Source organism: Magallana gigas, chromosome 9 (genome assembly GCF_963853765.1).
Source record: "Magallana gigas chromosome 9, xbMagGiga1.1, whole genome shotgun sequence".
Taxonomy (NCBI): Eukaryota; Metazoa; Mollusca; class Bivalvia; order Ostreida; family Ostreidae; genus Magallana; species Magallana gigas.
Window position 1 is genome coordinate 9,884,685 of NC_088861.1, and position 25,598 is coordinate 9,910,282.

Sequence of the window (25,598 nt, forward strand, 5' to 3'; positions counted from 1 at the left end):
ACATGTAATATTTAACTCAGAAAAAATTAATCGCGGTATGAACACAATAAGGTAAGAGTTTAGTTATTAAAAAACACAACACAGACGCAGAAAAAAATAGAAACAGAAAATAAAAAAAACGCGTTTACAATGACGCTACTTTGACGTCGTTTTCTGAGCATTGTGACGTCAAAAGATAAGGGCCCTTTTCTCATGACGGCAGTCAATTTATGTAATCAACCAACATAGACACTTCATTATATCGCAATGTTTCCCCCTTAAAGTTTTGTCTTAAGATTGACTTAATTTGTGATTTTTTTATAAAGTTGATTTCACATATTTTGTAATCAATTGCAAGATAGCTCCATCTTCATCTGCTATGCCAGGACACTTTTTTGAGTTTTCATTATATAGAAAAGCTCTACACATATCAATACCGAACCATTGGATTTACATGTATGCTAATAAAATATGATGAGTGTAACACTCTATATAAGGCCTCATTTTAATATATGTGCATAAGAATGTATTTTACAGGTGAATTTTAAAAGATTTAAATTCACAGCTGGAAATAACACCTTTAGTATTTAGAGATATTTCAATAGCTGCATATTAAGTTTGTGTTTTAATTTGCTCTCACAGATAGCGTAGTTGTGGTCATGACACAGATGTGTACAATTTCCCACTATGCTGATGATTGTGGGAATAAAGGATTGCTGTGGAACTGTAGTGGCTTAAACATCTCCAAATTACCAACAGAGCTACCTCCCCAGTTGGAAAATAACAATGTCACGTTGGATTTGTCCTTTAACCAGATTACTTCGTTGACAGAAGATACATTTCAACATATTGCACGTTACTCAAAGGTCACTGCAGTCATCCTTAAATACAACAGTATAACAGAAATCGCAAATCTAGCCTTCCAAAAACTGACGAGCTTATGCAGTTTGGATCTTTCTTATGCACATCTTGAAAGAAAAGAAATGGACTCCGAAGCATTTTCTAATCTTGAAAAACTTCAGATTCTTCAAATCCATGGGAATAACTTTCAATATTCTGGCTATCCTGATATATCAATTTCCAAAATTCATTCACTAAAACATTTAAGAATTGACATTTTCGATAACTTTTCATTCACAAAGCCCTTTGAAAATTTAACAAAATTATCCCAAATAGAATTTCATATTCTCAACGCTTTTCAGTTAACTAATGCTTCATTCAAGGGCCTTAGGTACTCTCCAATTCACAACCTAACAATGAATTTTAGCAGATTTGTCGATTGTGACGTACCAGAGGATCTTTTCTTCTCTTTTCCATACCTAGATAACGAAATCGAAATAAATTTCGGTGGCGATTGCGATGTGTATGTAGCACTTAAGTCCTTAAAATGGTTACAGAATCAAACAATACAAAAACTGGATTTGCAGCATAACAAGAAAGATATTGCAATTGATCCCATTACTATAAACGAAAAATCCGCCAAGTATCTTGTCAATATCTGCGTGAGAGTGCTACTTTTGGGAAGCTGTGGTATTAATTATCTTAAAGTAAATTTACACGAAACAACGCTATGGAAATGCTTAGATTCTTTATACATTGACAGTAATAAAATAATCCATGTTGGTTTTGCAACAGTTTCCGCAATTTCCTCAATGCCAAAACTTACAAAATTTAATGCGTGCTGCAATAACAATAAAAACCTTATGTTAGGAAATAGCTCACACCGTGTGCTAGGGAATGATTACTTCTCTGTTAACATGACTTTACCAAAGAATTTAGAGTTATTTGACTATTCTAGAAATTACTTTCACAATTCTCTCAGATGGAGAGCAAACTTTTCATTAATAGGTGAAAAATTGCAAAAGTTGTATCTGCAACACACAAATTTTCCTCTTAACTTTAAAGGAACATTCAACCTTCCGTCGTTGAGTTTTCTTGATTTATCTGAAAATACATTCAAATATATTCACCCTGATATATTCCAAAATGTAAGAAATCTTCGGATATTGAAGGCGGTAGATATCGGTGTAGGGCACATCTCTGAAAATCTGTTTAAAAATCTCAGACACCTGGTGTCACTCGATTTTTCTCAAAACAGTTTAAGAAGTTTACCACGCTCTCTTTTAAAAGATCAGAGGGAATCTTTATTAGAAATTATACTGGACCGTAACATGTTCACTGCCCTTCCAGATGTTTTCATAAAACATAAAAAGTTGCAGAAGTTGTCTATCCGGAACAACTTAATATCGAAGTTTTCTGAGAGGGACAAACGATTATATAATTCAATAAAAAATCTATCATTTCTCTTAGAGGGTAATCCGATCTCCTGTTCATGTGTGAATATCCAGTCTTTGAGATGGATGAAAGATCACCAAAATTCAATTTTAGATCTCTCAACAGTTCAATGCGCGGAGAGTAAAGATCCAATTAATCAATTGTTTCAAGACCAAGTTTGGGTGAAATTTGAGCTTAATTGCCAGGCAACCGACTGGCTTATTTTTTCGCTCGGATTACTGGTGTTCACAGTGATAGCTCTCATTACAATAGGCGCCATTAAAAAATACCGAGTTCATTTGGAATATGTTATTCTAAGAATAAAAAACAGATTAAAAGGTATGCCATTACGAATCAGCGAAGAAGATGTGTTTTTGTATGATGTCTACGTTTCATACAATGAAGCGGACTACCCGTGGATTCTTGGGGAATTGTATCCAAAATTAGAAAGACTTGGCGTAACGGCATGGTTGACAGATAAAGACTCCATCCCAGGAAGACCGAGGTCTGAGGAAATAGTCAGCTGTGTCACCGAAAGCAGGAAAGTGATGTTTGTGGTCAGCGAAAGGTTTATGGATAAAGGATGGTTTTCATATGCTGTGCAGATGGCCATAACGCACGCATTTCATAATCAACGTCAGAGATCTATCGTCGTTTTAATCAAAGACGGCGTCCCTTTAGAAAGGCTCCCAGACGAAATGAAAAACATATGGTGGTGTATTGAACATTTCAGATGGCCAGAGATGGATGGTTCATGTAGCGACGAAGTGATACTATCAGAATTATCTAACATCCTAAAACCCGAATAGACATAAAGTTACTTACAATGTACATATATTTTCTCTCGGACAAAATTGATAATTGTATATAGCTACATGCGCGGATTTAGAAATGGTTCCCGGAAAGGGGGGGGGGGGGTTGGACCCCCTACTCTGGAAAATTCAAGTTTCTTAAATTCACATAATAAAGTTACCAAAAATATGCTTCGCTACCCCCACCCCCATCCCCGGCAAACACAATTACATGTATCCCTCGGAACCCCTAGCCCCAGGGAAAATTTTCTGGATCTGCGCATGATCTACTATCTTTGTAAAACATTAATATCTTTCTTTCCTTTTCTGAACATTTTAATATCGATTAACCCAGGATAGTGGTCGTGAACATTTCATAGTATCACAGTGTATGATATTTTCGTTTTTTCTGTATTTCTCATTGCGTATAATATAATTGTTTTAATTAGTAGAATTAAACTTTTTGAATTTATCTATATATTGTTTTTTTTTTCTTTGGCAAATCAAATGTGTCTATCAATCCTTGCCTTAATTAAACAATCAAGAGGAGACTTTCTGTATTTTGATTGTTCGTTATCTGCGATAGTGAGCTCTTTACTTGGGGAGGCTGAATAGTCAACAGATTAACCATTCACCAAGATTGCCTCAAACTATCTTTAAGTTATGAAAAAATTCCATTATTTTTAACTTTAAATTTTGATCATTTTCCTTTATTTTTATACGGAGCTCTTCCACTAAAGGAGGTAAATAAAACCCAAAAATGACCAAAACCATCCAGCCCTCTTAATTAAGGTAGCTGAATAGCAACAAATTACCAGTCAGATCGACCTAAATAATTTAGCAGTTTGTCTTGAATCAGGCGATTGTTTAATACCTACTGTATAGTCGGTTGCAAGGCACCATTTCCAAAACTTTTTACTTTATACCGGTATTTCAATATTCATAATACCTTTGTGCCCAAAACTACATTTGTGAGGGCATTTGCTTAATTGAAAAACAGTCCAGGAAGTTCATGTGTTATTAAAGATCACTCTTTTGCTTAAGGTTTCATACAAATAAAACTAAGATTAGAATTTTGCACTGCAACCGACTTAAAAGTACCCGGATGATTATGTTGAGAAATTGTAATAGGTGTTTCGAGAGACTTCCGAACAGATAAAAAATGTCAAATTTCCCCATAATTAATTACCCTTAGAAAGGATGAGATCTCGTAACATTTGTCAGCAGTTTCGTTTTATATAAGAGATTTAAGAAAAATCTACCATGATTTTGATAATTTTGAAGCAAGAGTCATTGAAATTGACACTTCCTGAAACGTGTCCGTAGTTTATGTGTTTTTTTTATTGTGATAATCGACATATTATCGATGATTTTGAAGTCGGTCTAGTTTGTAACCATCTGATTCAAATGAATAAAAATGAATAAAATTTAATGAGTATGCCTTAGTACAATAGACGATATGCAAATTGTCATGTTGTAAATTTTGAATTTAACGGGTGGCAGTAAATACAAGATTTAAAAAAAAATGACACAAACTGAAAATACAGCTTTCTTTTATGGGGAAGGCCAACTGGATTTTGGCATTTTCTGAAAAATTACATAAGAGCGAACTGAGGTTCAGTTTTTTCTTTTCACACGTAGATAGATGTTAATAAAATACATTGATAAACCGAAGGAGAAAAATGTACCATATTGTGCTCATGTATTTTAAGGGCTTTTAAATAGCGGAGCAGAGCTAGAAGTCTACGGAGATTGTATGTGAACAGTGTGCCCCACCAAAAATAAAGATGCCTTTATTTTACATGTAATCTTTTAATATTGGATATGTATTCTCTGAGGTATCATATATCAAAAATTGAACGGTCATGCTAAATGTTTCGAAACAAAAATTCCGACATTAATTTTTTTTAATCTATCAGTGGCCTTATTTACATCATTCGTGTAAATTTTCAAAAAATGTTATGGAGAGGGAACCTTGGACATACTTTAAAAACTTGTTTTTAAATAGATCTAGGGTTCGCAAATCCCGGCAAAATTTTCTGGAAAGCTTCTAACTCAACAAATTACTACAGTCATCCATGAAGCACATTCTTGCATTGCGGTGAGTGATGACATTATCTAACCGGTGTGTATCTCATTTGCGATTCGCAACAAATATTCTGATTAGCGCATTTATATAGACCCGCCCATTTATAAATGCATGTTCAGAACATGATGCTAACACATGGAAACAAATGTTGAAGAAAGCTCATAATTGTACTCACGAGTTAAAAATTACATAGTTTATTTGAAAACAACGGGGCGATGTTTACGTACTTGTAACAGTTTAAAAAAACGAAAGACAAAAGCAAGGACGGGGGCAGATGGAGAAAAGTCACAGATTGTTATTTGCTCATCGAATTAAGTTATTCAGTTTATTGAGATGAGAAGAAATTCGTCAGAAACTATTTAGTGAACAAATATATTTTACATTACCGTTCACAATTTACTATACATACTATATAGAGTATCGCATGAGTTGAACCGATTGTTTTTCCTCACAAAAAGCTAGTGCTTGCTTCAAAATGGAGATACACGGGTTGACACGCCGTGAAATCCATAATACGTTTTACAGCATATGTCTTCGATCCCTTTTTTGCTTACAACAAATCTGTACTGAAAATCTTTAAAACATCGTCACCAGGTCCGTAAAATGACGAAGTTGGTTTGTTTAATATATAAATAATGTAAAACTGTATAAAATGGCGTGAATTTTACAATCCGAGGTCGATTCGCGTGTTTGAGAGAAAGTTAGTGTAAAGCGTCAACATCAGTAGTGATTATTGTCTGATGAATATTGAGGTGCATTTAATAAAATTGATGAATCTACAGACACGGTTGGTTACAAAATGAGGTTTAACAAAGATCAGCCCAAAACTGAACATGTTTGTGTTGTAAATTTCAAGTTTTTTGTATGTTCGTACTTTGTAGAAGAAAGTGTGCCATTGATCGGTTGAAGTTCAATGAAATGTAATGTATGCAATATTCATTGTCAGTATCTGTTGTGAATTCTTTGGAATAAGCTACAATAAAATAAATACTGCCTCATATTAAATTAATGTATTAAAATTATCTTGAAAAATGAAATGGAGAACCTGTTTAAATAGTGTATTTTTGACAATTGCTTACACCCTAAAAACAAGAAGCAATTATTGTGAGAATTCTTGGTCAATTATTGCAGTGGTTTAGTTTTAGAAATTCTGATACAGCATTATACATTTGTACGTCAGAGCTGGTGCATAAATTATCAATACCGCGTAAACAGACACGGTAACGACTCATTAAAATTAAACACAATTTTGATAAATTATTTAAATGTATGTACAAAATAATTAGCAGCTATAATACTTAAAATATCTGATAAGATGTAAATTAGTTATCAAACTGAAATCGACACTGCATACCTAACAGAGTTATCGTTCCTTATCCGCTAGGAAACTCTTCCGATAACAATAGACCGTTGTTTTTTAAGCCACTGTCTTAAAACACCCAACTAACACATTATAGAACATTGCTTTCAACTTGTTGTACTGAAAAATTAAACCCTGAATTTCAATGATAGCAAATTCTATTGTTTTTTTTATTTTTTTCGTTTTCTCACTTTTTAAGATATGAAATCTACGAAAATTGTTAAGTCGTACGTAAAAAAGATCATCAGAAAATTATCTCCTTTGTGCCTGAGTTTTTTTAACCAATGTAATAAATGTAAATTTTCACATCATGTATTTTCTACCAATCACAAAAGAGGAAGTGCACAACCAAGAGACTGTAAATTATTTCAACTCTTTATATCGTCTTCCTAGGAGGACGGTAATTCTTTTAGGTAAAATCCATTTCATACATGAAAGACGTCAAAAAAAAAAAAACCCACCAAAATACCCCAACAAATCACTTAGAGCGATGGAATTTATTACATTTCTAATGCTTTTGCGTCCTGAAAAAGATCAATCATTATATCCGGAAATGGGTCATTCTTTGGATACGTTTAGGTTTCACTGATGTCCAGTGTATTTTTATCCTGCACGCCATCGTCAATCACACTTGGTCAGGACTTTTGAGTGTTGATCGATGTCTGTTATCGAACAATATTCACGAATTACTTCCATCAACATAATGAAGGTCGTGTCAGTATGGACTTCCGTATGTCGAAGATTTTAAGAAAAGTGTGGTCATGTTAAATTAACAAAGAGGCGGGGGTGGGGTGGGGGTGGGGGGTGGTTGGTCACCAAATAAACCATCATATCTGTTTTGAACTTTGACATGTGATAGTTTTGGCCATAAACTAACATTTAGTACAGAAAAAAATCTAAATATTTTTATTCTTTAAAATGTGTGCATTTTCCCACATTTTTATACAGAGCTCTTCTTTATAAGGAGGTAAATATAGCCTAAAATGGCCACAACCATCCAACCCTCTAAGTGATCAGTTAATATTAGGTAAAATCCTCTATTTTTATTTCTTGCTCATTGACTGTGCAAGTATTGCCATTTTAAAAATGTTTATCCCCCCATCCCACCCCCTCCCAAAATAATAATAGAGTATTGATTGGGTTATTTTAGCTATTTTTTTTAGGTATAAATGGAAAGTAAGGTATATAATACAAACATTCAAATGAAATTGATTGAAATTAGAATCTTTGTCTGAAGTGTTTTTTTTAGGATGTAACGAGTCTTCTGGTTTTCAATTTACGTAAAGGAGTAACAATATTTCCTCTCCATTTCAGTTGATTTTCCTGTAGTTTGAATGATATTATTTTAATGACGTGGTTAATTTTACGTGATTTGAGGTGGTTTATTATTTTTAAAGGATTTTTTGTTATGGAATACGAGCCAAAACTAATTGTAGTATGTGTTTGTGGTATGTGTCCAAAATAAAGAATGTACGCTGCATATCTGCGTAAAGTTAAAGACAATTTAAGCGTTATTTTGATTGAAAAGAAGTTAAATATGAAGAAATGTTACGAATCCACACCAAAACAACCCAATTCATAAATGGAATGTGTGAAATACCTAACCGGAAATAAACATACATGTTGCTGTGTGAAAAATGAAAAACAAACTCGTATATGAATTGCTTTAGTGAAGTGTCTCGTAGATCAATTCTTCATTGTATTATTTCAATATCAGTTTTGTTCTATGTAAGTTTAATTTTTATCAAATTTTTCTTAACAATTCATACTACATGTAAAATGCATGGTGGCATACTTCTGTCCCTTGTGTGCAAGTTAATTTTCTTTCCAAAAATGTCGAAATGCGAGATAAATATGTTGACATGCACGATAATCATGTCAACATGCAACATAAGTATGTTGACAAGCGAGAAAATCGGCACCAAAAGAGGTGATTTTTTCTCGATATTTTACATTGCCCCTTGATATCAATGATTTATTGTTTAATAAAATGCGTTTCATTGGGCGCGCAACTTCTCGGGCCTTTCCGGCAGAGCTCAGAAAATCATGTGTTTTTCCGAGCTCTGACGGAAAGGCCCGAGAAGTTGCGATTAAAATGGATACAATAATAACTCTTAACTTTCTTTTCTTCATGATTCTTCAATTAAATCACACATGTAACAACAGTAACAAAGAGATTTGACACAAGCACATACATGTAGTTGCACACACATCCTGGTTATAATGCCTGGTTAGGCTATCATAGAAGTATCTGCTAGAAGGTAAAAATCAGGCATGTAGCATCGGGGGGAGGGGGGGGGGGGAGGCAGGGAGGAGCTGCCCCCCCCCACTTTTTGCGCAGCAAAGATTTTTCTTAAATTTACATACAAAAAATTGAATTAACATGGAGTCCCCCCCCCTTTTCTGTGACCATGTAAAAATGGAATTGAAAGCAAGGAAATAAACAGTGAATTGAATTAAAAATTATACCTGCCCCCCCCCCCCCCCCCACACACACACACACACTTTAAAAAACGATGCTACGTGCCTAAAAAATATTAAAAGAAAATTAACAAAATAAACTTTTAAAAAGAATGAAGGTTGGCAAAAATTTTTTTTTTTAAATTACCCTTTCCTTTTTTGCATAATTCTGCCCCTTCCTCCACTTTCAAAAACGATGCCTTCTGCTTGTTGATATACTTACAAAGAGACGCAGCCAAAGCAGAACCTGCTATCAAACTACTCAGCGCGATGCGGTTTCTAGTGGTCACGGCATATGTGGTCATCATTATGTTTGATCCCAAAAGGGACAGAATAAGATATTTCATAATGTCTTTCATTGTTGTATTAGCCGTGTATCTGCAAAGGATCCAAATTTTCAAGAGCCGCTAGGATCAAAAGTTTAAGGAAAAGTAAAAACCATTTATTAAATCAGATTAAGATAAAATCTCAGCAATTAGAATTTTAAAATTGATAATATTTACAACTGTTGACTCAAGAACTTTTTGTTATGGATAAACATAAAAAAGGCAAACATCTATTAGATCACACTGAGTAAAAATCTCAACAATTAGAAACCTAAAAATGAAAATTTTCATTACTGTTAACTCATGCACAACACTTTTTTATTGATTAACATAAAATATGCTAATACCTGATATATTGGATAGTATATAACATTTAAAATGAAAAAAAAATCAAAAATAAATAAATAGATGAATAGTCCTTCCCTCCCTCATAAAAATAAGTATGTAAGCAAGTGAGCAACCATTTTGTGTGCGTCGATTTATACCTCTGTGATTCGTCTCTAACAATATCCGCTATCAAATATTCAATGTAAATCATTGTTAATTAATAACATGAAAATATAATTTTTTGTTTAATATTATAATACACTGTATTGCCATTTCCCATTCACTTACATGTAATAAGAAAGCGTTAAATTTTTTTTAAAAAGAATTTCATACCATGCATACAAAAACAGTGCTGCTGACGAGAGTTTACAAATAATTTAAAATGACACAATGGCGCGAAAGTGATTTGCATAATTATTCCTACTCAGATATGAAGACAATGTATGTACACGTGTATTCTGATAAATATAAAGGCGAATATATGAATTTGTTCTGTATGCATCCATTAAATGAAACACCAATGATCATGCTGATATTCGTTCTACAATTTGAAAAAAAAATATGTGTTTATAATGGTCAAGGTATAATTAAGCTAACTGAGTTTTTGAGACAACAATCAGAGGTTTTTTTTTTCTTTTTATAACCCTATTCATATACATGTAAATAGCTGGATGTGCACTCGTCAGAGGAGTCCATTGCTGATTAGAGGTATTGCAGGGTAAGACACATCGCATTAAGTCGTAAAGTTTACACTGAGCAAAATAAATAAAAAAAATGTACATGTAATATATTTGCACAATTAAACAGCTTTTTGTCACTTTCCTTATTTTTAATTAAACTCAGTTTCGAAGAAATCACAAATATTTTACAATAATACATTTCGTTTATAGAATTTAATTAAGACATAATTTGGCAGTGATCTTTTTAATGCTCTATTCTTCTCTGTATTGTTTTTTTTCTTTTTTTTTGCTCAGCTTAAATTAAAAAAGAAACCGTTTAATGTATTTTTTCAAACTTCGTAAAAATACGTATTTGTGCGAGCAATTGAAATTTCCCATTTCATTTACAATCCTTTCCTTTAACTTAGACTTCACTATCCCAAAGCTTGCGCTAACCTTAGCGTTATATTATACGTTCAAAATATCTTTAATTAAAATTCGTTCTCCCCCCCCCCCCATGTCAGTTGTGTCATGTAATATTTTCCTATCTTTGATGAATGAATTAATGGAAGTTTGTAGGTATGTATGAATGTATAAATAAATAAATAAATAAATAAATAAATAAACAAATAAATAAATAAATAAATAAATAAATAGAAATGTCTCATAAATTATAACTATTTAAATAAATAGAAATGTCTTTTAAGAAATATAAATCATAACTATTTTTTTTACCTCCCCCACCTCTTAGTATCTAAGTATCCAACTAGTGATATCAAGGTGGAACCGGCAGGCGGTAGCAGGTATACATAGGTGTACATGTATAAGTGACAGGCTTATGTGACGCGGTGGAATGGTTCATGCAATAGGAGCCATGTTCACGAAGCTGTACTCGGACTCTCTTGTGCCATTTTAGGGCTGGGTAGTCATGGCCATTTTTAAACTATATTAATCTCCTTAATTTGAAGAAATATGTATAAAGATGTAAGAAAATTTTTAAATCTTTAAATATCAAATATTAGGATTTTAAATTTATCAAAAAAAGTTAAGTTTTGAATTTTTCAGAAGGGGTGGATCCGGATTTTTCTCGTCCCCCTTCTAGATCTGTGCATTTTGAAAGTTCGTTTGTTGCATTAAATACGCATATGGTACTGATACAAAGTAAAAAAAAAAAAGGCTAGATAAAACCCCTGTTTTGTGCTCATTTTGTACAAATCTTTAGATCGGTGATCTCTAGGTACTGCAGAACGTTAATTGGCCTTGAGAACTACAGACGGACGTCAATCGGATTAGTGTTTATCCTCCACATAGATAAGAAACAAAGAATCAATAATTAATCTTCGTTAAGTACTAGTAACAGCTTCGGCTTTGTAGCAATTCAGCCGGGTTGATCCGTGAATCTACAGCTAGGGCGGCCACAGCGAAATAGTACATGGCCTCTATTATCACAAAAGTGTTATCATTTGTTATCATTCTGTTAAAGATTAAGTTTAAGATAAAACACTGTATATCTAAATGTCTTTCTTAAATTTCTAGCATAATATATCCTCATGGGGCAATCCAATACTAGTAGTCTATTTTTCTAACTTCAAATTTTATTTTACTAAAATATTGCAATCTCTAAACATTCGAAATGTTTAATATCAAATTAAGGACACAATACACCAGTTTTCCAGATGCTCAATAAAATTGTCTGCATGGAAAGATCTTTATTAAAGAGGTAGCCTACATGTAGCTTGAATACTCACTGTATTTGCATTAATGAAAAATAAAATAAAATTATTTGTTTGAAAATTTCGTTTAATTTTAATTCTCGCCCTCCCTCTTAGGCAAGCTATTTTGAAGTAACGTTAAACGTAGAATTAACTGTGGGCGGCCTAAGCTTAAACATTTACATGTACTTGTTGCTTATCAGTCATAAAAGTTACATACTAGTGCAATTGTAAACAAAAATCTTTTTAAATATCTGGCACGTTTTTTTTCCTGCAAAACTTTATTCTTTTCTTCAAAAAGAACCATTCATAACGCAGTATAGTTTAAAAATTAATACATGTAATTAACATTTAACCGGTTAAGTTGGATTACTTAAGTACGCCCTTTATGAATCTTATGAAGACTTTTTAACGTAATTATGTTGAAAAAAAGCGTCGTTATTATACACACATTGATTTTATATATATTTAGCAACCTCTTATAATATTATATTTAGGTTTAAAAATAGGTGAATGTTCTCATCCTATGTATTTTAACGTACACTTTTTCATCAGAAATATAAAAACAGGTTAATTGATTAATACAGTATGCAAAGTCCATAGCTCACAAAAACAGAAAATTGGACAATAAATGATTACAAGGTTTTTAAAACTTGACCAGAAAAGTCGTTAAAACATTGACAAACAAAAATCTCAATAGAAAGAAGACTGCGATCAGCAAAAGAACATTTTTAAGAAGAGACACATATCCGTCATATATTCCTTCTTGTTCGCGTTTACCCGCCTCACGGGATTGCATTGGATACCACGTACGATCATCCACGTGTTCGATTGCGTTTTTGGCACCCTCCCATTTCCCGAACCCTTCAAGGCGCCATTGAGAAGGGGTGCAGGGCCCAAATACCAGCCTCCTCCACAAAGCATTATCCGTGAAAAAGAGTTTCCACAGATTGGGTTTGCAGCCAATGTACTGAGCAATCCTGTCGACGTATTGAATAAAGAATACGGTTATAATGCCTTTTGCAGAAACGACGCCTTTGGATTTTAGTCTCGCGTTGTGATCTTCCACCATCTGTAATCTTTTCGAAGTACTTGGAAGCTTGCAGTTTCCACTGAATACTCGAGTGGCCCATCTCGCTTGCATTTCATTAACTGGAGGGAGACCTCCAAAAGGTTGTACGAGACCAATAATGGCAAGAGTAGCTGGCTCCAGATCGGCGGGCCACACAAGATCGTTCTCCTTCTTTTCTTATGACGCCTTCTTGGGTGAAAGGAAAACTGTAGTTAAACCCGGTCGCCAAAATAACCACGTCGATGTCGTCAAGTTCCGTGCCATCAACAAACACCGCGCCATTTTCTGTGAACTTTTCGACTTCCGTTTTCATATTTACCGAACCCAAGAGGATACGGTTCGGCAGATCGTCACTTATGGTAACTGATCCCCCATTGAATGATGTGTTAGGTGAAAGTCCATACTTGGAATGGCTGTAGCGGTTGTTAATGCCGTGATACATGAACGGACGAAGATAGGGCCAAGGAATCCCCTGCCGAAAGCGAGTAACTGCGAGGTGGTCGAATGGCCGACCCTGCTCCGCGGCCCGCTGTACCACCCAGGTGCCCCTTCGTGTGCTGATGTAAACCTACAAAAAGGAGGGATTCCTTGACTCTGATGTTTTGAATCTTCTATTATATAATAAGTTCTTTCAATTTAAATTCTTTTTTTTAAGAAGTATTTTTTTTTTTTTTTTTTTTTTAGAAAATATTAATTATTGATATTAATATCAGAGCAGATATACATGTTTAATCAACTGTTTGCTTTGAAAATATAGCTCAAGGATAGGATAGATATTTTTTTATAACAATGCTAAACAGTGTCCAAAAACTTACGTGTTTTGCATGTCTGCTTAGTTCAGATGCAACATCTGCAGCGGAATTTCCTATGCCTATGATCAAGATCTTTCCCCCTTCGAACCCACGGAAGTCCTTATAGTCATGGGTGTGTAATACTATCCCCTTGAATTTGTCAAGTCCTCTGAATTTTGGAATGTTCGGTTCATGGAGGTGGCCATTGCAAACCATTACAAAGTTCACTCTTCTTTTCTCTTCTTTCCCTGAGGTCAAGTTTTTCGTTGTGACCATCCAATCACCGCTGTTCTTAAAGTTGTCTGCTTTCTCCACGAGAACCACTTCGTGGTTGAACTTGATATGCTTCATCAAACCAAAGTGTTCAGCGTACAATTGCAGGTATCGTTTAAAATGTCTGTGGCCCATGAAGTTCGGAAACTCCTTGGGGATAGAAAAATCACTGTAGCAGACCATTTCTTTGCTGTTATTGATACGACAAGAGTTGTACACGCTTGGATAGCCATCCCTCGGTTCATCGTGGTAGTTCCAGAGTCCTCCAACATCGCCGTCCTTTTCGAAGCAGATTGGTTCTAACCCTTCCTCCAGGCACTGCTTCACCGAAACTAAACCGGAAACTCCTGCACCAACGACACACACAGTTTTTGCCATTCTGTTACAAAAAATTGAAACAAAATAATTAAAAAAAGAATACTTATGAAGATAACGCACAATTCGTGTTATTACATGTAGTAATCACAATAGTTCTTGGTATTTGTACCAAACATTGTACCTAGTGGGCCTACCTTAGACTTTATGTGTTCACTTTTCGGGGATAGAAAATTAGTTGAAGTGGTCGAACCAAATGTTGTTATTTATTTACTATCATGAGGGTTACGGTAATCTTGTCTGGTCTGATAAACAACAGTCTATGCGCAGTGAGGTTAAATAAGAGGTTTAGCAGCGGTCAAGCATTCGTTACAAGAAAATTCCCATCTGGTATAATAACATTTTAGAAACATGTAGTTTAGGAAGTCGGGGAAACTTTTATAAAAAATTGAATCAAACACATCACTTATATCATTAGTAAATAATTAAACTCATAACTCATATTCTCTTAATGCACAATGTCAAGGTTGTGTGATAATGGTACTTCTTATAATAGATAAACATTTGTGTGGAGTTCCTTAAACACAAAGTGTAATGATGGTGAAAAAAAGTTTTCGTTAATGCAGATCGAGAAACAAAAAGTAATTTTTTTATCATTCGACGTTCTTTGTTTATTGGATGAGGATGAAGAATAATTTTATATAGATAATGAGAGAGAGAGAGAGAGAGAGAGAGAGAGAGAGAGAGAGAGAGAGAGAGAGCGCTCTAAAATACCTGACCAGTTAAGCCCAGTGAGCAATATAGAAATACGTAAAGCACAGGGAAAATTCACTATTCACATTCAATATGCAAAGACTCTGATCTTGATTTGTAAATACAACAATACATGTATGTGAGAATAATTTTCAGGAAAAGCTTCAAAAATGAGGTTCTTTTGTAATCACAATTTCTTTTTGATCAATGTAAATTCGCACCTAGATTTGTAAATACAAAGGTATGTGAGAATAATTTTCAGGAGAGGCTTCAAAGATGAGGAGTTTTTGTGTAATCACAATTTCTTTTTGATCAACGAACAATCGGAACTTCTCTGGCTAGCTCTTCGAGAAAAAAAACACTAAACTACTCTTGTGGCCGAATTACGTACATTATTTATATTCATTCGTGACAGCAGTCAATTACGTAATGATACCACAATCTGCTATCTGTGGAGATTGTCTAATCTTGAAAAATAATTCCTTCAATGTAGAAAAAATATCTTAAAAAGAAATATTAGCTTGTTAAACCAGTACTTTAGATTATTGGGGAACTACTTCATTTTGTAAAAAAGCAATTGACATTTGAAAAATAATGTAAATACATTGCTGTGTTTGTCCAAGTTCTGTCAACAAGGCCAGACAAATTTGCATTTGAAATCATGTAGATCCGAAAGGGAAAAAACCAACGCTGATTATCTGCTTCTTGTGTTTGGTTTACTTTAAGTTTGTAAATATTCAGAATAAATATTAATATTAGAAAAAGGTATTGACTTTTTGTATTCTATATTTGTGAAGCAGTTTCACACTAAGACACAGAAAAACTGGAACAGAAAAAAACCAAATAACCAAAAAACATTTTCCTTAATTTTTTAAACCGTAAAAATTTTTAAAAGGAATTTTTCCAAACAGTTTATAGTAAACTCTCGTTAGAAAACACAAAGACATATAAAAAAAGATCTTCATATTAACGTACAAAGCTGCGTGGTGGTGGCCATTTTTAGACTTTATTTACCTCCTTGTGGAAGAAGAGCTCTGAGTACTTATAAAGATATAGGAAATAAAAGTAGGTTTACTAGCTGTACGCTAGCAGACCAGACAGATTGTGTTTCCTGGTTGAATTCAGCGTTGCGTTTCCCCTCAGAATGACTGTTGTAACAAAATCCAAACATGCAAAATTGATCAGGTATACGTAGAGCTTTTATAACGGAAGTACACGTTCTTTTTCATAAACTAAATGACTAAAGTGACCATATGCGTTTTTTAGTCTTGTAAAATTAACAGGGTATGGTACACATGTCTATATTAATGTGGATACAAGTACATTGTAATCAAAATACTTTAACTGTTTTAAAATTTTCAAATTTTACAATATCTGATCAAAAGATATGTTTCTATTTTGGAAGGGTAAAAACTTTAAAAGCCTTAGAGGGATTTGAACTCAAGACTAACAGATTTGTAGTTAACGCTCTTACCCATTGCTCTACGCTGTTAGGTAACAAATATGGTAAAGAAAAAATTCATAAAGTTGCTTGATTTAACTGTTTATAGCGATCGGAAATACGTCACAATACTGTAGATTCCTGCACGAGGAATTGATATCCGCATAAAAAGCGCGAGAAACACATCTCGCGTACATGTATTTAAGAATCTCGCTTTTATTTTTCGGACAGATGTACACTAAATGAAACTATGATAGGTAAATCATATTCTCGCCATTTGATGCAAAACGGTTAAATCGCGGAATTAAGAACCCGCATAAAATAAGGTATCTACAGTATGTATGTGTCCTATACCCCCTTAAGTCTGTCTCGACGGCCATGTTTGATTATTAACTTTCCAACAACAAATCGGAACTGAGATAAAAATGCATATGTTGGTCAATTACATTATGTCTGTCAATTGAACTAAAAAAAGCAATAGCATTGTAATTAAAAAACGGAGACCTTCACCTTTCGAAAGCTAGACGCTCGTGCCTATTTTTAGAGTATTTTATCTCCTTGGGAAAGAAGAGTTCTATTATAAACACATTATCAAGATAGTGGAAATATTTAGTTTTTTTTTTTTTTTAAATTAATCAATAGTTTTAGTTAAAAAGATGTTGTATGTTCCATCATTTTATTTCTTGCTTAAGCCGATTAAGAAGTTATTATAATTATAGTAATTATTAAACAATGTCGTCTGGTAATCCTTTATTGCAGTAACACTCGAAGGGGAGCGCAACGGAGCGAAGAATTCACAACTGCAGTTATAGACCCCATCTCTGATTTTTGAATAAGGAGGCGACAAGGTATTTGCCAGTCAATTGAGACCTTATAAAAAATTTTCATTCTTTATTTCACGAACCACCCGGTTATTACAAAACTACAAGCGTTCGATAGATACATGAAGGGAATGTTTATTTCGCTATTCATCGGAGAAAGCCTTTTTCGCATCAACTTATTTTCGCGTTCAGATCTTAGCCACACTCAGGTTGTTATATAAAAGGAGTGGTTCGCGTGAAGAAATATACACGGCAACCGAGCTCTCTCGAACTTTGCGAAGCTTCCTCGTTCGCGAATATAAATTGGTTATAATACAGTACTACTAGTTTTACTAGTTTTACTAGTAATTACTAGTAAGTTCACAAATAGTTTACTGGATGCACACGTTGGCAGACAGAATGTGCTTTCCTGGTCATATTCAGCGTTGCGTTTCCCCTGGTTTTGACCTTTGTAACACTATCCAAACATGCAAATCAAGTACATGTGTAGAGCTTTTTGAAAACCCTATCCCCTCCATCCTCCATAACTAAATAAATAAATATTTGGAAATTTGTCATGAAACAAACAACGATACAGAAAATACAAAACATTGTAAACTTTTGTAAATACATGTATTAATTAAATTTGTGAATATTTTATTTTTGATGAGTTTCAGCTGAAGCAGCATTTATTCAGAACTATGGCACAGAGTGAGCGAAATCTATTCCTCATTATTTGTAAGTAATAATCAGCTTTACATGTACAATCATCTTTTATAATGCACTTGAGTATCAACATACAACGTTTCAAGAGATCTATAATAATATTATTGATTACGTTAACTATTAAACATATAAAATATTATATAATAAATATTATTTAGCGTTCATCTGTTTATGTTAATATATATTTTTAAAGAAGCTAGGCGGTGAAAAAAGAAACCATCAAATTATACTTCTTCATAAGATATTTTTGGCGATAAACTAACAGAGAACATCCACATATTTTATATTAATTTTTTATCATTACGGATCATCTAAAAATGGCCATGATAATCGAGCCCTCTTAAACAAAATTTATGCCATTTATCCAGCTGTTTAAATTCTAATTTAACGGAAACTGCTCTCTACCAAAAAAAAACCCGCTAAATGAAAGACACGTTTTAAGAGTTAGGTAAAGTATTCTTTACAAGTTTCTGTAGCCAGGAAGAAGGTTCTTGGATTCTATTCGAGATATGTCATTCGAATTCCCTTTACTTCCACTGAGTCAAAACAACTTTGATTAACATTCCGTTTACTTATAGGAAATTTCTAGTTACTAAGCTGAGCTAAACTGAATTAGTTTATGAACGACAACTAAAAAATTCTTTAAATTGTAAATACACTGTCCGCCTCTCCCTCACAACAATTTATTTTGTTTGTTACAGACGCATTAAAAAACACTTACATGACTGAATAAGGGGAACTATTCATACTCTCAGTACTTTGATGAATTTCCTTATTGGCTGCTAGCTTCTACGGGCTTAGTGGCTGCTGTTAGTGGCTGCTAGCTTCAGCCTGGTGTCTGCAATAAATACACATGCTAATTCCGCTTTTGACAGTACGTAACTATTGTAGCAATAAACATTGTAATTCCATCTGGCCTTTTAAGGAGGCTGGATAGTCAACAAATCAACCATCAGATCTACCTTAAAATTTTCGACATGAAATCATGGATTGTTCAGCCGTAAACTTATATTCAATTAAGAAAAAAGCCATATATATTTTATTACCTTTTAATTTTGGGTATTTTCTGTATCTTTATATAAAGCTCTTCTTGTAAAGGAGATAAATACAATCTAAAAATGGCAACGACCATCGATCCTTCTTAATGAACTGGCGATATAAACGAGGGATGTGGCAATGCGCTTTGAAAAAAAATACGCATATCGTTTTCATATCAAAGTGCGTTTTAAGGTTAATTGATTTTTTTTTGGAGAAAGTTAATGCAATTTGAACAATTGTAGTGATGTCTTTTTTTTTAAAGAAATATCTTTTTCTCAGTTTTGCAGTATGTATGCAGTAGTACAAACGTCCCTGTTTTATATTGTGGTTATTAAAGGAAAACTAGTTTCTAACTTTTATAATAAGTTTAACACCTGGATTCTTTTATATTTTTAAATTACAATACATGTTACACGTATACGTATATACAGCAAACAACCTGGCGTAATCGTCTAACGAAGTTTATTATGGAAAGACATTGTTTACTTTTATTTAAAAAAAATCAGTCTGAGAGTGTTTTCTCTTCAAAAAATTAGGAGTATCATTGTGCGATAATATTGTAGATAAATCGACAACCCAGGCCATCTGCTGTAACAGGTGATCGTTTGATCGTGGCTGAGGGTTGACGGTGTAATTTGGTACAAATGATAAAACAATCTTGGGAGTTGGCAGAAGTCATACATGTATATGCAAGACATTTCTGTAGAAATCCTCTTATGTGAATTCAGATAGTATCCTTGACATTCAGTTATTTTTCCTGACCTTAATTTTTTTTGCGACCGACTCATGGAACAGTTAAATTTCATCAGAAGGGTGTAGCGCCCACGCTTCGAGTCCAGGAAGTTTTGATAGCATATTAATTAACAATAGAAGACTTATTGCCCCCCCCCCCCCCCGAGCAACATGCTTAATTGCAAGAAATATACCGTCAGGGTTTATCCATAATTATAAACCAAAATATGATTCCTGATCTTTAACCTATAGCGAATTTATTGGGATAATTATTCTGTGCTAAAATATATTTATAAATATTCTTTGAATGGCAGTTTTAATATATATATATGTTTTCTTTTACAGGCAGTATTGTTATAATACTAACCGAAAACTGTCATATATCGCCACATGTCGATGAGTGCGGAAATGTGGGGTTGCTGTGGAATTGCAGTGGGTTAAATTTATACAGATTACCTATCTTGCTCCCTCCCGAGTTGAAGAATCAAAATGTAACTTTAGATTTGTCGTTTAACCAGTTTATCTCTGTAACGGAAGACACCTTTGAACACATAGCCACCCACTCCAATGTTACTTCAGTTATTCTTCATCATAACAATATAGCGGAGATTGGAAATACAACTTTTCAGAAAATGTCAAATTTATGCTGCTTAGATCTTTCGAATTCACATCTTGAAAAAAGCACAATCGACACAGGGGCGTTTCTGAACACTTCTAGTCTAAAATTTCTTCGAATTGACCAGAATGAGTTTCAACATGATGGGTATCCTTATTTATCATTTTCAAAGTTAACCTCGTTGACATTTTTAACAATTGACATTTTCTCGGGATTTTCTTTCACAAAAGCGTTTGAAAACCTTGAGAATTTATCTGAATTGGAGTTCAATTCTATCGGTATGTTTCGATTGTCAAATACATCATTTCTTGGTCTTAAAAATTCCCCAATCCGAAGCATAACAATGGATTTCAGATATCACGTATGCTGTGACGTCACAGAAGACCTGTTTTGCTCTTTTCCGGTCATTTCTCGTGAGATAGTTTTAAACTTCGGTGGGTACTGTGACGTGATTGTTGCACTGAGGTCTCTTAAATGTCTACAAAATCGTAAAGTACAAAGTATATCTTTGTCAAGCAACAAGAAAAGATTTGAATCCGGTATCTTAATCTTAAATAATTGGACGATGGAATATCTCGCTAATATCTGCGTAAAGAATCTGTCTTTGGGATACAATAGCATAGTGTTTTTAAATGCAACTCTTTATAAAACAACGCTATGGAAATGCTTAGAAAAATTCGATTTTCATGGAAATAATATGCATGTTATTGATGTTTCCACATTAATGAGTTTGTTAACTTTACCAAAGATTCGAATCTTGAATCTATGCTGCAATAACCCTCCAACCAGTAAAACAAAATACAGGGATGATCCTTTCCAAATACAAAAACATAGATTTATTTATGTAAATATCACTATATCAAAGAATTTAAAACTTTTAGATATTTCTGATAATTACTTCCATAACACAAATGGGTGGAATCTGCGTTTTGTATTAATAGGAGAAGAACTGGAGGAACTGTACCTTCAAAAGACCAATTTCCCTCTTCACACAATAACTAAGCTTAACTTTCCAAACTTGATCAAACTTAATTTATCAGAGAATAGTTTTCGTCAGGTACATTCCGATATGTTTCAAGGAGTACGTAATCTTCACCATTTGTATGTTTTAGACGTTGGTTTGAATAACACTGCTCATTCTATTTCTAATAGCCTGTTTAAAAATCTGAAAAACCTGTTAACACTTGATTTTTCGAAAAACGGTTTGGCCTTTTTGCCCTCATTACTATTAATGGACCAAAAACATTCTCTCACAGAAATTAGACTGGATCACAATAGGTTCTCGGCTGTTCCAAGTGTCCTGACCGAACTGAAAGAGTTAAAAACGCTATATGTTCGGTTCAATTTGATATCAAAATTTTCCAGGAATGATCAAAGACATTTTCAATCATTAAGTAATCTGTCAATATATATAGAAGGAAATCCGATCACCTGTGCATGTACAGGCCTTCAATCTTTGAAATGGATGAAAGCTCACCAAAATATATTTTATGACCTAAACAAGGTTTTGTGTGTGGAGAGTAAAATACCCATTGTTCAGTTGTTATACGAAAAAGAATGGAGGAAGTTTGAACTTAACTGTCAGACGGATGACTGGCTCGTTTTTTCTGTCTGTTTGTTGTTCTTTACAATAGTATCTCTCACTATAATAGCCTCTGTCAAAAGATATCGCGTTCATTTAGAATATGTCATTTTGCGACTTAAAAACAGGTGGAAAGGTGTCCACCAAAAAAGCAACGAGGATATGTTCCTATATGATGTGTATATTTCATATAATGATGCAGACTGCTCATGGGTCATTGAAACATTGTATCCGAAATTAGAGGTTTTGAACATAAAAACGTGGTTTGGAGATAAGGATTCGATTCCAGGACGTTGGAAGTCGGAGGAGATAGTCGGCTGTATCAACGAGAGCAGAAAAGTGATGTTTATTATGAGCGAGAGTTTTCTTGAAAGGGGATGGCACTCGTATGCTGTTCAAATGGCAATAACCCACGCATTTCATAACCAACGTCAAAGATCTATTGTGCTTATCATTAAAGACGGACTTCCTCTGGATAGGCTTCCAAACGAAATAAAAAACATTTGGTGGTGTATCGAGCATTTCAGATGGCCAGAAAATGAACAACACTATGAAATGATATTCTCAACTTTATCTAAAATTTTAAAACCAAAATAGATGTATATCTTTGTTTTTTAAGAGATTGTTTAATCTATTACCATGTGTATATAGTATTATATACCCAATAAGCAATTTTCTTTCTAAGCGTTAAGCATATGAATAACGTGTTATAATCACTCGGGGTCTCATCGACGAATCTATGCACAAGTACATAGAACGTATATCAAATTATTGCCATAATTATGGCCAAGGCGTTAACAATTTCTGTTTGTTTGTAAAAATTCCCTTTGTCTCTCCCTACCATTTCGCTGTTTAAGGAGATATCTGGAATTCTAATTTTAAATGCAATTTATTCCTCTGTCTTTAATCAGTTTTGTTTTATACATAATTAACCTAAGTGTTAAATGCCTAGTTAACCTTGTATACTATTTGGTTCTACATATTATATGCTTTTTACAGTATTTTGACTATTGTTACTGGAATTATTGGTATGTATTATGTATGATGTACATCCAAGGTTATTTGTTTTTATATGGATATAATCATATTCTGATCAGTAAGATTTTCAACACATTTGTAAGTTTTTTTGATGCATGAATAGGTGAATGTGTAGGCATAAATCGTAGTATAAAGATGCATATCAACTCAGCTGTATTTTTTCAAGAAAACATTTTTCTGACACTGACCTTCAAAATGAAACAGAGGTTCCAAACCCTTTCAATTGTGTGATTTTGTTTTTTTAACTTCAGTTGTCTTTTCCAATGGCATCCTTATAATTTTCACCATTACTGTGGTTATGATTTTGCTTATTTGAAGAAAAAAAAACTGATATGTTGTGTTCATGATTTAGCTTATTTGAAGAAAAAAACCCACTGATATGTACATGTATTGTGTTTATGATTTAGCTTATTTGAAAAAAACACCGATATTTTTGTGTTTATGATTTAGCTTATTTGAAAAAAACCACCGATATTTTGTGTTTATGATTTAGGTTTGTAAAAGATAAAACACTAATATTTTGTGTTTATGATTTAGTTTATTTGAAATAAAAACACCGATATTTTGTGTTTATGAGTTAGCTTTTTTAAGATAAAACACTAATATTTTCTTAACCCTCATGATGGCTGCATGGTCGTAGCTATTTTTTAGACTCTATCAAATTCATTGTGATAAGAGTTCTGTATAGAAACATAGTAAAATACTTAAGGTTCTCCGATCCTCAGCCTCAAAGTATTTTTTTTTTCATCATAAGAATGATATTTTTCTTTCAACCTTTATAAATGAAATAATTTTTAAAAAATGATTTTTTTTTTAGAAAGTATCAATTCATCTTACAAAGTTATTGTGCCTACGATGGATATAATGGATTAAAGAAACAAGCTGAGTAAAAAAAAAATCCGGTGCATCAACTCGGTCGAACTCTATACCAAGATGTATATAAGTGGGAATGCTTCCTGGATTCACTAGCCAAGCATGCAGCTGTGTAACTGATAGTTATACTAGCGGTAGAATATTAAACTAAAATTGTCTGTATAAAAGTCAGATTTATGGTACGAATAAAAGAAATCGGGATAATTTAGAGTTATCGAACTTTGCCGAGGATCGGAGATCGTGAAACTCCAAACATTACTCTAAAAATTTAGGTGAATGTGATGTTTAATTTGTGGACCACACATTATTATCCTTTATCCCGATAAAATCGTTTTGATACAAACATTGTTTTCGTGGATTTCCAACACTGAAGCAATGTACTCAAATCAATTTACATATTATTAAAATTCACATCTGAAAATGAAAAAAAAAAAAATGAAAAAACGACAATAAATCGTGAAATTTTTATTGTTTGTTATCAAATAATACTTGCTAATTTGTTTTAGTATTTTTCGATTACCGGTCATTTTATTTTCCACTTTCCGCTTGAAATGAACAACATAAAAAGGTTTTTTTTAGCTAAATTTTGCTGCATAGAAAATCAGGAAAAAAAAACATTTTTAAAGTAACCATGTAATTTGAATTGTTTGAATAAAAACGTCCTAAGGAAGATTTAAATTTAATGTAATCGCAGAAACTGATCGCGAATAAAAGTCATGTACAACTTAGTCACAAAATGATTTTGCAACAATATTTTTCTCGCCTATTTATTCAACATGCAGCATCTGCAGTTGTAGGAACATTCAATATTTTGAATCATTGCGTTGAGAAATAGACATTTATGTGTTAAAAGTGCAATTTAAGGAGAGATGTTTTAAATTATAAAAGACAGTTCTTTGAGTGAAAGTGACTAAAAATCAAATTCTCTAGATTATTTAATTGTTTTAAAATATGAGGCGCGGTGGTGGTGGTGGTGGTGGTGGTGTGGGGGGGGGGGTTGGCTCTGGTTAAACTTATGATTTTATTTTGATCTTATACAGTTTAAAACAATTCATTATAATTTTCCTCTGTTCATTTCATTTAAGTGTTTACTTTTGAGCATTGGTTTATTATGTAAAAAGCATACTTTACTACTTTACTGTTTTGCTGTTTGCTGAATAAATATATGTACGACAAGGGCAATATATTTCTGCAAAAATAAACATGATCTCTAGAATTTTACAGTTTTGGCGTTAGAATATGTCAATAGTTTATTTATTTTTCAAAGTACAATCGTAAGTTTTCAATAATAATCTCTCCTAATCCTCCATACACAAAATACCAAAATATTGAGATCTCACCACGTTTATTTGTTAAATAGAATAGGTAACATTCTTTTACATGCATTCCTACATGTAATATTGAATACTTCTTTTAAAAATCTTAACAAGTTTTCTCTCTTTTTTCCTTAGCCTATTATTTTAGGGCCTAAATCAGTCACAAGTTATTAACTGTGCAAAGTCTTTTCTTTGCAAATTTCAAATTAACATAACTTGAGCACTTATACTCCGGGGCAATTGAATCCTTGTCCC

General features: G+C 33.3%; 3 protein-coding genes and 1 pseudogene across 5 annotated transcripts in view; 3 read left to right on the forward strand and 1 right to left on the reverse strand.

The window, feature by feature from the left end:
* The window catches only part of LOC117692238 (putative leucine-rich repeat-containing protein DDB_G0290503), a 1,014,555-nt gene that overhangs the window by 708,532 nt on the left and 280,425 nt on the right, over nucleotides 1–25,598 (forward strand). The gene's annotated exons all lie outside the window — the stretch shown is intronic.
* LOC117692236 (toll-like receptor 4) lies at nucleotides 1,284–3,453 on the forward strand. Its single transcript, XM_066072348.1, has one exon. The coding sequence runs from the start codon at nucleotides 1,632–1,634 to the stop codon at nucleotides 3,060–3,062; it is 1,431 nt and encodes a 476-aa protein (XP_065928420.1). The 5' UTR covers nucleotides 1,284–1,631; the 3' UTR covers nucleotides 3,063–3,453.
* Nucleotides 12,528–14,702, reverse strand: LOC136269691 (flavin-containing monooxygenase 5-like; annotated as a pseudogene).
* On the forward strand, nucleotides 18,124–21,838 carry LOC136271374 (toll-like receptor 3). The gene is made up of 3 exons (XM_066071294.1): nucleotides 18,124–18,160; nucleotides 20,264–21,591; nucleotides 21,791–21,838. The coding sequence occupies exons 1-3, from the start codon at nucleotides 18,124–18,126 to the stop codon at nucleotides 21,836–21,838; spliced, it is 1,413 nt and encodes a 470-aa protein (XP_065927366.1).

What these genes read in the sequence shown, in the direction of transcription:
- LOC117692236 (XM_066072348.1), top strand. Translation starts at nt 1,632, where the DNA reads ATGCCAAAACTTACAAAATTTAATGCGTGCTGCAATAACAATAAAAAC.
- LOC136271374 (XM_066071294.1), top strand. Translation starts at nt 18,124, where the DNA reads ATGGCACAGAGTGAGCGAAATCTATTCCTCATTATTT. An exon ending in AAATCTATTCCTCATTATTT is followed by an intron (nt 18,161 to 20,263) that starts GTAAGTAATAAT and finishes TTTCTTTTACAG; the next exon opens with GCAGTATTGTTATAATACTA. An exon ending in CAGAGAATAGTTTTCGTCAG is followed by an intron (nt 21,592 to 21,790) that starts GTACATTCCGAT and finishes ATTCTCTCACAG; the next exon opens with AAATTAGACTGGATCACAAT.